Source organism: Hetaerina americana, unplaced genomic scaffold (assembly GCF_022747635.1).
Source record: "Hetaerina americana unplaced genomic scaffold, ioHetAmer1.1.p SCAF_1, whole genome shotgun sequence".
Taxonomy (NCBI): Eukaryota; Metazoa; Arthropoda; class Insecta; order Odonata; family Calopterygidae; genus Hetaerina; species Hetaerina americana.
The window spans coordinates 29226071-29240312 of record NW_027286069.1 but is presented as its reverse complement, the minus strand read 5'-3'; the positions used below and the strand labels follow the sequence as shown (position 1 = coordinate 29240312).

General features: G+C 43.5%; 1 protein-coding gene across 1 annotated transcript in view; it reads left to right on the top strand.

Annotated features, from left to right (window-relative positions):
* Positions 1-14242, top strand: part of Hr4 (Hormone receptor 4) — an 89159-nt gene that overhangs the window by 12265 nt on the left and 62652 nt on the right. The window contains exon 2 of the mRNA XM_071595955.1: positions 8669-8830. Coding sequence (XP_071452056.1) covers positions 8669-8830 — 162 coding nt within the window. The remainder of the gene's footprint in view (positions 1-8668; positions 8831-14242) is intronic.

Here is a 14242-nt window from a genome sequence, read left to right as displayed (position 1 = left end):
CTAGAACTCGAATGCAAAAGTAAATTGGACGAGGCACCTTATGTGCTAAAACGGGACGTCGAGTACTTTTTTATACGCGTCCAAAAACTTCCATCCATCTAGTGATAGTACCCAAACCCTAATTTTGAATGAATTCCCGTTTAACTCTTAAACTCTGGTCGCTATGAACGGTATGAAAGTCACGTGCCAAGATACAGAGATTAAGATCGTAATTTTTGTCAAATGTTTCTGTATTTTGCGTTCATTTCAAAATAATAATTTTCGAGGAGACTATAAGTTATTTGAAATGTAAGTTTTATGATTTTACAGTTATTATTTCTTATGCGTTGGGTGGCGTATTTACAAATGTTGCAAATCATTGTTGCATCGTGTAAAAAGGTAGGAGTAAGTTTTGAGAATCACTTCTCATTCCAGAGCCATGATTATCGATCTCGATTGGTTTATTCAAATTAAACTCATGCTAACAGTTATTGCAGTGCATCTGTGGGCACTTGCGCAACAGAGTCAGGTAATGTAACGTACACGGTTGTCTTCATATCCTCTCGTGTCGGTCTCGTCGACCACTCGTGTGATTCATATCTGTCCACTCGCGAACAATGTTGTCCGAACCGAGCCATTTATGTCGCGCGTGGTGCGCCAAAGCGGAGGTTGAGGGGACGGCAACACAAGTGGGGCACCACATCCCTCCCGGAGCGTTTACGTGTTGGCTGAAGCAGGAGGGTCCCGGTGATGGGCTCAAGAAATGTATTCACGAAGCATCCATCTTCGCGACGCTTCCATCACCGGGGAGCGTGACGTCCTCGTGAATGTGACCGGTCGATGGGGGGGATGAGGGGAAAGGTTTGGAATAATCCTCGATGAGATCGACTCCCAAACCTCTCCCTCAGTCCCCCCACCCCAATGAGTGACGACGAAATCCGAAATCCCCTGAATATGAACGACCGAAAATGTGACGCGGGTGACCGTGCACGTTCGACCACCTTGCGAGATACGTGACGTGCGGTGTCGACATTGAAAAGACCCGCTGCCGACCTCTCGACATATCCGCCGTCGGAAACGGCGGCGGCCGCGAAAGTGTCGGCCCTCTCTTGGTCGCTTGTGCAGCGGCGTCGAATCCTCTCTCCCACCGATCCTCATCTCTCGCGTCAGCTATCCACCAAAAGTGTGTGTGCGAGAGAGACAGAAAAAAATCGTAAAATTCCTTTTTTTTAATCCTTCACTGTTCCGCCTTCGAGCTGAAGGAGAATTAACGACGCGATAAGGAGAGAGTGGACGAAAATAAAATAAAAACGCGAGCGTAAAAGACCGACGATTTGATATTCACGGCACCGCTCACGTAGAATATCGTCGAGGACATTTTCGGGGCGGAGGGGAGGGGTCGGTTGGAGTGGGGGTAGTGAGGGGTAAGGGACCCATATTCGTTTCAAGATCGTTTCGAGAAAGTTTCTTCCAGAGGGGAAGAAAAGGTTGGTAGGGGAGAGGAGCTAAATTAAAAGCTATTAATAATGAAATAGAATTCAGTGGAGAGCAAGGTGAGCAACGACGCCTGCCGCAGGTGTTATTTAGGAATAAGAATGCGCTGACAAATAGAGTTGTAGAAAGATAATCATTTTAGCGGAGGGATAGTTTTTTGGCGGTCCGTATTTTTGTCGCACAAATGAACATTGCAAAATTAGAATTATTTTTTGAAAAACAATAAAACCCAAGAAATCCTATTTCATTAAATACAACATTGAATGGAAATATAACTTGCACTCTTCGCTTCCCTTGCGCTAGTTTGCATTTTATAGCCAATTAGTTTCATTTATGATTCATTTTTATAAATTTATTTTTAATCGCAAAAATTTCCTCAATCACAAATAAATTAAACCAAGGTACCAATATTGGCCATAATATTGTTAAACGGCAATTGTTTGAAGTAGGAAAATTAAATCTTATCTTAATGTCAGCGTAAAAAATGTTAAATGTTTGTTAAACATAGATAAAAGTTTATAAAACCCTAAATTTTCTAAATATAGGCATAATAAATATGTAACATTTTTCCCCTAATGCTCTCTACATAGTAAGTAGGTCCATAAATTCATGCCGAAGAATGAAACTAAGCTAGTAATATTATCACTCATTTCCCGCCGCCTAACTGCAACCTTTTTACTTCAATGAATTAATTTGTTTTAATAAACCTTTTCGGGAAATCAAAGAGCGATTTGTGCTCTCATTTTCTTGTTTTAAACTGCGAGTTGAAAAAATTGTTTCCAGATGAATATGTCGAGCGTAATTTTAATTGTTATTTTACCCATTACCAATCGAGTGGAGAATTTTTATGACAGAGAATTAAATATACCATTCAATTAAATAATTTATACTACAATTCAAAGGAAACGCTAACGGAAGCGTTAGTCATAGCGAATTACATTTTGCAACAAAATGTTGTCTAAATACTATTGAATTTATATTTTTACGATGAAAGTGATATTTGGTAGACTTTGAGTATCAAAATATATCTAGCTACCTAAGAAGTGGTAGTTATCAGGTGAGACGACCGAGACCTCAGGTCTTCTACGTTTACATCAGTTTTTTGTGGAAATGTTTGATACATAAGTTGTAGAAAGAAATGTCATCTATAGTTATAAAATAGATTTTTTGAAATGTTACTCATTAATACGACTCTGATTACTAGTAAATTAGCCCACTGCGAGGGTGTAACATCCATTGAGTCAGTTCCGGCGATATGTAATCAGTTCTAATTTGAACTAGAGGTAAAATACGTATAAAAATTCTTTTCGCTAATATTATACTTTGTAAAATTCCCGTGTCACATATCACGTACACACGCATAAAGGAACATTATGGGGGAGATTGGAGATGCGGTGTTTTCTTTGTACTCCGAATGCTACGTGAATACTATAATTTTTTCTATATACTGCGTGGAAGAGTAATAAGGAAATGATGAAATAACGACAAGTTCGATTATTTATACCATGGAAATCGCACCGAAATATAACGCCGTGACTTCAAATGACATTGGTTCAATATTTTTCGTAGAACAAGTATTTAACGTTTTTCCCAACGTATCGGGCCATGGAGATATATTCAGCACCCCCCCCCCTCCCCAATCCATCGGGGAACTGCATTACGTCATATCGCGTGTACACTCAATTTTTCCTTGCCCCGTAGGTCCTCTCAGTATCACCCGTTTTGCTTTCGCCCTCCCCCTCTCCTCTCCCCGAGCAGCCGTGCGTTTTTTTATAATCAGCTGCTGCCGCTGCGTCGCTCGCAGCCCGTGTGCTCCTCACCCCACCACCCCGCCCTACCGCAACCCTAGGGTGGCGGGGGGAGGCGCGTATGTAGGGCACATAGCTCGCGGAGGGGGAAGGGAGGGGGGAAGTGGGGTCGGGTAGGGAGGGCCCCTTAGAACGAGGAAGACCACCGGGAGAGACACGACGAACCCAGCGACGCGGACGGGCGAGGAGGGAAGCACGCGTCAGGGTGGGGGACTAAACTCGGGACCTGAGACCCCGAGACGCTATATTTAGAAAAAACATCGTGATGTCCAATTTCGAGGAGTGAGCGGCGTCGTTACGATAGATCACGCGGGGAATTAAAGCTGGTCCGGAATGGTCCCAGTCCTAACTTGTTTAGACAAGAATCACACGCATACTCTTCGCGCCGTTGTCTTGCGGTGTAAGAACTGTCAAAAATAACCTGATTTTAGGTTGCGAAATGATACCCACTCCCTCTTACTAATTGCCTCCGCGTTACTCCGTTCTCGCGCTCCTCTTTCGCCTCCGTCACATCACGCATTGTTTCACGTGTGCTCTTCTGTTCCCGAGACTTCCATCACCCGTCGTCTTGGGAGTCGCGTTTACTTCATTCGCCCATGATTTACTCGGTCTATCTCTCCTCCCTCAAATCATTAACTCGTCTCTCGTATATTTATTGTATGTTTGATCGATCCTCATTCATTTTCTCAATACCACCAAGCTTGCATTGCACACTTCCTCCATACTTGACAGTCACCGTTTCATCCAATCCATTTTCATTCGCGTTCCACTCCTTTCCCATCCTGCGTCTTCTTTCTTGCTCGGAATTCCTCAACCAAATGGCTCAGTCTTAAAACCGGATCCAGTTTAGAATTTCACTCGTAGTATCCCATTAATCCTAAATTTTTCTCAGTCACACTGAGCAAATTAATATTTCTCATCATCCCCATAAGATTGATAAGCGGATCGTCCCTTTGAAGTGACTCGTGCAATGAGATCCTGGTGAACCAATTGATATTGGTGAAATGCTCTTTCACTTTCCGTCATAATTTCGTAAAATTCAATCGGTACCTGACGATCGTATGATATCCTATCAGACATACATGATATGATGCTAGGAAATTATTGACATCGTGAAGGCAGAGTCAGGGAATATATCGTGAGCCCGTGATACCACTCCTTAAAGAACGTGCGATGTTAACGTGGGAAGAAGGTGGCGAGGGTTGGAGAAGGAGGGACGTTAGTCCCGTAGATCGCTCTGCACGAGGTGCAAAAGACGTGACATGCTACTGTCATGGAGCTAGGTTGGTAGTTATGGGTGGGGAACCCTACGAACGTTAAGCTTAGGAATGTAAAGACGAGGAGAGAGAGAGTCGGTGGGTCGGTGCGTGGGTCGGTGTGTCACAGGAGGGTAGGGAAATGCGGCGAGCCCGCTTGAGGTCGGCCGTAAAGTCATCGCTGCCTCTCTCCCGCCTCCATTATTAAGCGATGAGGTTAAGGCTATGCCGAAAATGGTAGTCGATGGTGGATTTCCAGGTGGGGATTTCTCTTTCATTTCTTATTTCGCTCGGCTCATACTTTCAAGAACGTGATGCATTTTTTTCCCCGCAGTCGGAAGGAAACACCTTCCTCCGTGAGACGTATACTTGCCACTGGATGGTGCAGTTCTACTTGAGGCATGCGGGTAAACTTGTTTCATTTTTGTGAAGTCAAGCTCTACTGCAAAAAAATTTGGGCCATCGCAGAATCAGATTCGATCAATGACCCTCATCAACTTTTCCTTACTTATTGTTGAGAGATTAAAGGAAATGTAAATGGCGTTCTATGAAATCAGATTTTTCTTTTACTATTTTCGATATTAATAAAATATCTCTCGGTCGCAGGAGTATTGTATAGTTTTTGACACTCTTGTTTTCCTTCATTATTTTCTCTAGAGTGATAAAATTCGCACGCGGCTCGAAATTTCTACGGTTAATGTAAATCGTAGTACCGAATTTAGTTTGTTAATGATTATTTGTGTTGTGCTGGAAAGCGTATTAATAGGTTGACACTAGTACATTTCCATAACAATCCCGAGGCACTGACAATACTCGTAATCACTATGTTCACTCTGGTCATGAGAGATTACCGTAAGTTTGCAATTATTGTCGCACTGGTACAATACATCTTACGCAACAAGAAGTAACAAAAGGACTTGGATACAATCAAGGAAGATCGTTGGGTGTTCAATTCGTCCGTTAATGCAAAAGCGTGACTTGAAAATTTATTGTTCTCGCTAAAATCGTTGTTTTAAACTCTGTTGCTCGTTATTCCAACTGTGGCATCCGCTATCAACAATTACATCGAATGATTGTTTACGCGTAAAAGGGCCGACCAGAGGAAATGCCATTTGGGAATCTTTTAAGCGAGAAACAGACGTCCTGCAACAAACCCCCCGCACGTGGTTAGAGACGGCCGCGCGTCCGTCCATCCCCAGCGAGGGGGCGATTCGCGATCGTCCGCATCGGAGAAGATCGATGCACTACGCCCGCTCTCGTGCCTCCCACCTCCACCACCACCTATTGCGAGCCGCGCAAACTTGAAAAGGTCGGTCGGTATTCATTGTCGCTCGCGAGGAGCGGCCCATCGTCCAATCGCGTCGCACGTAACTAGGCGGGAAGGTGGTTCGGCGTGCATACTCGGCCGTCCGTCGTAAACGAACGGGAATGCAGAGGCAGGTGATTGGCTCTCGCACGTCCTTCGGCGACGTCTTCCCCCTCCTCCGTCGTGTTCTCCGCACTCGCTCACTCACTCTCTCCTTCACCACCCCAGTCGCCCCATCTCCTTTCTCCGACTGCATGCTCCTCCCCTCCTCCCTCTCCTCTTCCCCCCATTCATCCTACTCATGTTTTCCCTCTGTTCTTTTCTCGCGTTCGGCAGAATCGTTTTGGGTTACACACTCCTTCACAACTCGTGCATTCCCACATTTGGCAACTCGTAGTAGTAGTAGTAGTAGTTTTGAGGGGAGGCGACCGACAGCTAAGGTCATTTGCGCCATAGGGGAAGGACAGGGAAGGATGAAGGGTGGAGAGAAACCCGGCGTCGGCATTAGCCTACTCTTTACGAAAGGCGCCAAGGGGTCCGCGGCTTAACGTCCCATCCGACGGACGGCGTACTCACTGAAAGTGCCCTCCACAAAGCACCTCAAGTAGGGATCGAGATACCTCTGAAAAATATTCAACACCGCCGGGATTTGAACCCGCGCCCTCAGGGTGGGAAGCCAGTACGTTAGCCCCCGCACCATCTCGATCCCCACATTTGGCAACTCGTCCCTCAGATCGATGACGCACTCAATCCAACTAACAATCCTTGTAATTCACCTATTTTCCTATCTTGAATTATTTCACACATTCATAGAGATTATCTTCACTTTGGGTTCGTCAAATTTGCCAAGCCCCCCCCCTCCAGCTCTACAACTGAACGCTCGCAGCCTGTTAGAAGAAAGAGAAACAAATATCAGAAAATATATTTTTTGAAAAATCCGTTGAATTTGCGAGTTGTAAAAATTAATAATACCATATTGGACTAATAATTTGAAAAATGATACCTGAACAAAATTTATGAAATACTGCTAAATGTAGAATAGCAATTATAAAAGGCGCTAAATATTTAGTCATCAACTTCAAATAATTAATTTCTAATGATATTTTGTATACTAAGTGGTGTCATTTCCTGGTTATCATAGCTTTGTGAGAAATCGATTGGTGGCCATGGATTAGGAATTGCTTCTCTTACTGTGACTATTTTGACGTGAATTTCGCACGCTTAATGCCTATTTCTGGTCGCAGCTGATCCCTGTCGTAGTAGTAATCATCTATAATGCTATATATTGCAGACTTTAAATATGCTCTGGTATCATAATTTTCAATTTATGACGTTTGTGATGAAAACAAATCCCTCCTATTTGCCCTTGAATCCTCTTTTTACGGTGAGTTGTCTTTCATGAATGAAATGTCATCGATTATTGCTATCATTCATCGAAATGTTTACGGTCTCTTTAAGAAACAGCGAATTAGTGTTGAACGTTGTGCTTCTGCTTTAGTATGTATTTTTTAAATATACCTTTTCCTAACTGCCCGTTTATGTTGTTTGCCTTCACATCATCACCTGGAAACTATTTATCAATTTAAGAACATGCCACAAAATTAATGACGCCCTATATGCACATGCTCGGGGTTGTGTTCTGGGCCAGGACTCCTTTGATCGGTTCATTAATTTTAGATTATTTACTGAGACTGGCTTCCCACCCTGAGGGCGCGGGTTCAAATCCCGGCGGTGTTGAATATTTTTCAGAGGTATCTCGATCCCTACTTGAGGTGCTTTGTGGAGGGCACTTTGAGTGAGTACGCCGTCCGTCGGATGGGACGTTAAACTGCGGACCCCTTGGCGCCTTTCGTAAAGAGTAGGCTAATGCCGACGCCGGGTTTCTCTCCACCCTTCATCCTTTCCTGTCCATCTCCTATGGCGCAAATGACCTTAGCTGTCGGTCGCCTCCCCTCAAAACTACTACTACTCCCCGAATTACTCCGACATTTTACTCGTATAATAATCACAGTAACTCAGTTTTTCCATTGCTTTTTCTGCGCATTTTTTACAAGATTTCCGTACCAATTATTCCGTTCCACATAATTATTTTTTTGTTTTATCTACGATATGTGTACATATCATAAAACATGAATGGATCTCTTTTGTAAACGGTGATATTTTCGTTGGGCACTTGGAGTCTTCTTTTCATTGCTTAAAGAGTCATTAGATTTTTAAAGTGGAGATTCTAGGTCCAATAGGGAATGTTGGATTCCCTTTGAATGGAGCCTGATGGCTTTTAAAATACTCGAATGGCAAATGCCGACTAGTCTATTTCCACTTATTATTATTTATCGGAATCAGAAAACAGAGAAATTCAGGATAACACTTTTGATTGATAACCTTAAGGCTTTCACGCATCAGTTTCGCAACGTTGTGACGTAGGTATTAAAAAACCTAACCTTACCAATCGGTATGTGGCGATGGAACGGAAAACAATTGTAATTTGATTGGTGCACCCACTATTTCAGCGCATTGATCATAGTGTTGTGGGAGGCAACGTCCGCTTTCGCTGACCTCAACAAGCTATGAATAATCGCACGTATGAATAAGTGGACGCGTGATTATTTTCGAATAAAAGAGAGCGGGCTTTAGAACCGTTAATAAATTCTCCGGCCATTAGCAGTGACGGTATTTGCCATTGTTTATAAATTTGAAAGAGTGCTGCAAGGGCATTATGATAACGAGACGAGAACCGTTAGCTAGAAGTCCAAACGGAAATGTTTGCCCCGGTGAATTCATGGGCATATTGATCAGATGTAAAGATTTACATTGAAATTTAAAAGTCTCTACGTTGCGAAATGCTTTTGACCACCGGTTAACCCTCAACTCTCTCTTTTCAGGAATTATGACCCTAACGACGGCCCTTTGTGAAGTGCACACCATGAGTCTGTTCCAAGATCTGAAGCTGAAGAGGAGGAAGGTGGACTCGCGGTGCGGCAGCGATGGTGAGTACATACTTCTCTACTCTTCAGAGAAAAATAACGTGCCGAGTGATGAGTTTTTTTATTCTCAGTTTTATACTGTCCCATTAATTTCGCTGTGCGTTCTGTTTCATTATTGTCGTGTAGCCTCAAATTTCATATTTCTAAAAGTAATCGTCAATTCGGATCTGTTATTCCGTTATATGGACTGATGGCCGGTATCCATGCATTTTCATTCTGTTTGAAATCTTCGTGTTGTGCCTCCATAATGATTTTATGCGTCCAAAACAGATTTCAGAGCTAAATCTGTCGACTAAGAATTTTCAGCTTAGGTGGAAGATATCTTTCTTTTCTTTTTCCATTTGACTTTACTGCGGCGTGAATTTTAATGATTGGCCCCCTAAAGAACAAGTAGAACCAATCTTCAAAATGTTTTTAAACATTAAAAAGAATACGCGGAATATTTCCTGCTGATAGCATAACAAATGTTACTTTTCTAAAATTTTGCTCAATATATCTTAGTTAATGTGAACTCCCATGATTAACTAAGGTCTCGCCTTTTCAATGCCTATGTAATTAACCAACAACTGCCGTTCCGAGGAGTCGCATGGTAATCCTTCCGATCGTCCTCCGTCGAGACACATCACTCACTCCGCACAGAGATTAATCTCTCGCAGACCGATCCTCGCATTTGGATTCCGACGCCACGTCGTCAATCTGAGGAGAAGAACCACTGAGTGCGAAAACTCTCGTAACAGTGAAATTACAAGCGTCAACCAACTTTCCTTTTCTCTCGCCGCCATCCTCCCGTACCGAGGGGAAAACTGAAGCGAGCGCGGCGTGTGGACTGGAGCCAGGGGCAGGTCGCGAAGATCGGATTAATGTTAAGGCCAGTTGGCGCTGTGCGCTGCCTCTCAGTGGCGTGCTGATAACCATCTCGTGCCTGCCATATTCGCTCGTTTTCACTTTAATTCTTACGGACTGTCACTTTTCTTTGCGCCTGGCGGTCACGGACAGTCCAAATCTCGCTATCGCTCGACCGTTTTAAACGCGAGCAATTTCATTCGCTAACTCTCGCTCGTTAAAGTCGCGCCGTGGCCGCGTACCGATGTCCTCCCGTGTTCGTTTCTATACATTGTTAAACGTCTCCCTCGAGTGCATCCAAGTTCGCAACCATGCCCACAGTTTTAATTTTATGCGGAGCTAAGCAATTTAGTTTTCTACAGCTAGAGATAGATTTGTAGGCTTCTGGTCATAATGTCTTTGTTGTTTTTCCGCAATAAAGAACCTTCGATAACTTCCATGTCTTCATTAGGTTCGCCCGGCATACAGCGTAGAGGTCATAATATATTTCTATGCGTGCTTTTGAACTCAATGAATGCCTAATGTCTGTCTAACGACACGCAGCCTTGAATGAAAGCCAGATTCTTCATAGCGATAGCAATGCATTTTTTCTTATAGCGCAGACAAATAAACTTTCTTACGGGTACAGCTTTATACATCTACTGTATTTAAAATTATTTCCTGAATGGCCACTGTTGATAAACTACGTATTCTAGTTCCAATGCATTACCCACAACCCAGAGGTTATTTACTGCATAAACGTTTTAGCAACGACCTGAACGAGAATCGTATGGTTTTTCATTCGTCTCGAGCGGGTTTTTTATGTTATTCAAATCGACCTGCCTCTCAAAATCACCCCAAGCAGTTCCTTAGTTATTAGGCCTTTACAGCACCTAAGTTATTTACTGTTTTAATTCGCGGGATCCCGTAATTATCTCATCTATATAACTTTTTCCCATATCAGTATTTTATTTCTCCTTTGAGGGTAATTATTATTTATGATACATGCCTTGTAAATTGTTTTGCCGGAAGATTTAGACACGGAAGGACATCAATTACTTAGCTTGTTCTAGGCATTTGAGAGTATTTGTTCCATCCCAGTGGCGTCATAGTTATTTGCGGATGTTTTCCAGTGAACGTCCTCCGTCGGGATGGGTGCGCGATGCTGGGCGTGAATGTCGGCGTGTCATCCCGAAGAAATTAGCGACGAGAAATTCTGTCTCGCAGTTATAATCTACCAGTCTATTATTTAAGAGCAAGGCGGCGTTCGCCTCGTCGGCCGCCGCGCTTGCGTCACCCCCCGGAGATCGGAGGCACGTCTGCGAGCGCTCGCACGATGCCCGCGGTAACCGGCCTTCCTTGGCAGACTTCCTGCTTCTCTTCATCCCATCACATATTTTACATTCGAATCTCTCGTCGATCGATGGTGAATTCCGACGCAGCGAGAATAGCGCCGTGTTGGAAGGTGCAAGGAGAAGTGCGGCCGCGCTTTCACTTTCCTCCCACCGACCGCCCCCTCCACCCACTCCGGGGGAGGCGGGGGCGATCGGTGCGAATTAATCAGTCTCTTCTGCCCCGGATCAATCGAGGGCGGGGGAGGCAAGGAAAGGGTTGGCTGTCACGCACGGTGATGTGGGTGTGGGCCGGCCTGGAGGGCATTACGTAGGTTGTGGGCGGGGAAGCTATTCGTTCTGCACTCCTTCCCCGCGAGACCCGCCGCGGTGTCAATCAACTCGAAGGGTGGGGGGAAAGCTCGTGTGTTTCCGCGTCGGTCCGATTTGGAACCACACACACAAACACATGAAGGGGTGCCCGAAATAAGCGTTTTTGGAAACGTCCTGGTGGGCATATCTCACGCGGCGACAATTCCAGAAAAAGATGTGATTCATGCAAAAATTCAACTCAGTCGGGTCCATTTGGTCGTCGCGCAATCGCCGCGAAGTTTTAAGCATTTCTCAACGACGGCATACGCTCGCCAGAGTGGCTTAAACAATTGTGAGGTTGAGGAATTTTACTTGAATATACAGGGCTTTTACGCCGGTGACTGAGGCTATTTCAAAGAGTAGACGCAGTTTAATAAGGGCTGCCCATGATTTCAGCGACTGCTCCTTTGTAGTGGAACCGGCTCCTTTAACTTAAGTATGTTGATGAGCATGTTTTCAGCTGTAATGACCGTATCGATGGCATTATTTTTCATATGATATTCATTAATACTTGTATAACCTTTCTAATTGCATAAAATAAGTCATTATTTATTAAGACGATTGAGATGATTAACTTTTACTTGGAAGAATAAGGTTACGAAGGTTCACCGGAGTTTTCAAGAGTTTCGTGATCGTTGGGAGAATCAAAATGAATGCATTTCCGCGGTCAAAAATATTTTTGTTGATTCAAAATATGTTCATCAAATTTTTCTCGATTAGAGCTTCCGTGTCTGAGGATACATAATATATTGCAACCGTAGGCCAAGGGGGTGCAAATAAAAGTTCTTTTATCGGATACCTTTTATCTCACCAGCTACACATTTTACTGCTTCGTTCATTTTATCCTTTCCTGGAAGTCGTTCACCAAAAATTGGGTCATTCTCCTTTATTTGGTGTGGTCTGGTAATAAAATATAAGATAATGATCACTGATTCGTGGTTTGACGGGAAAAAATCACCCACCATCTAACTTTTAGGGGAGTGCCAAGAAGAACTTTCAACTGCGTTAGTATACATTTTAAGTTGCGTACTTGAACGTGAAACTTGCCGAGGTCAATTGTGTCACTGAATGAATGACGAGGGTTCTGTCATGAAATTTTGGTAACCAAGGCTGTTTTGGAATTACTTTCATCATGAAAAGCCTCGATGATCGTGGACTAAGCAATATTTATTCGATATTAAAATATTTTTTTATATTTTGATTAGCTCCAAAAATCTGGGTTATTCGGGATCGTGCTTGGATATTTTTGGTCAATCATACGTTAAATCGTGACAAAAGGCCAATAAACTGGACTTTTCCAGTGCCCCATTTACATGTAGCTTTTAGCATCATCAATCTTTAACCTAAAATATAGCGCATATAGAGTGTTAAAGGTTTTAACTTAATTTTTGAAATTTCTACGTAATATAAGTCGTAGTTTACTGAAATTCAGTGGACCCTCAGGTGTGTGTGTTATTACGAACTATAAGTTATCCTATTTGCTAGTCTATGTTGTAAGACCAGTAGTATGATCAAGAGATAAAAAGTTCCTTAAGGAAGAAGTTACTCGTAAAATGATGCGTTCGATTCTGCAGTTTTAAGGACTTAGGAATGAAGATATTATTTAATCTACGCGCCCGGTTTTTATCACTGTACACTCCATTATGTAGTATTGAACAGTCTCACGAAGGATTTTTTACTTGAGTAATAGAGTCCAGCGAAAAAAACAATTTTTAAATAACCCGTAATGAGTTGCCTGAATTAGAAAAAAACTCTGCAAATATTGTAAAAAGTTCTACCCCAAAATACTTTAATGTTGAGAAAACTTGAGTTTGAAGCCACAAAGTATACATTAATGAGTTAGGCGCTGTTTTACAAATCTTGATTGTAAAGATACGGTAACACGAAGTGAGTTCCATAAATCATTGAAGCCTGTCTGAAAAATAATGTTGTCGTTCCCGTAGTAGGAGGTTTAGATAGCAGAAAATAAGACGATATTTTTATTTTCTAAACATTGTTTAGCACCAGTATTATTGCTTCTAAAATTATTTAATCTGGGGAACCAAGTACTTGATTGGAGAAGGAATATATGACAAGTCTGAAGTTTTAAGACGGAGAGAGAGGGGGGTAGAAAATTGAAAGTTAATTTTACTCCGATGATTAGCGGACACATCTAATCTTGCCTTCCTCACGATCCATGTACTTATTTCGGACCGACAGCATCCCTCCCTCATTCGCCAAGCCGAACCCCCCCTTCATTCGACTTCAAATTAAGGGTGAAAGAGTTTTATCACCGTGATGAGTGTTCCCCATGCTCGGATTCCATCCTCCCCGCGGGTTTCTCATCCGCATCCTCTTCCACCAGGGCTTTTCGTCCCTCGCGCGTCGCTGCTGCCCCCCCCCCCCCCGGCCGCCGTCTTCATGCATCGGGGAGGATGCCAATGCAAAATCAGCGTTCGCTGCGCACCTGGACCAAGGACAGATCGGACTCACTTCCTCTGACTTGCGAGAGAATGAGACGGAATTACTTGGCTGGGCCGCGGTGTGTGTGTGTGTGTGTGTGTGTGTGTGTGTGCTTGAGTGAGCGGAATGGTTGATGCCGGGTGAGGGTTGATGTCAAAAAGCAGTGGTCCGACGGCGTGACCACATTTTGAAACCGACTCGCAATGCGAAATGATTCTGCATTTCTCCCCCACCGATTCCTTCCTTATTCAGCATCCGGGACTGATACTTTGGATAAGTCGGACACAAAACACCACATCCCTCATGCGGAACTCTCATTCAATCTCCCTGCTAAAACTCGTCAATTGACGTATACACTTTCCTCCTCCGACTTGCCAAAGCCATGATTTATATGCGGTAGATGGCCGGTAGCATTTCGTACCCTGACGGTGAACGAAAGTAGAATTGG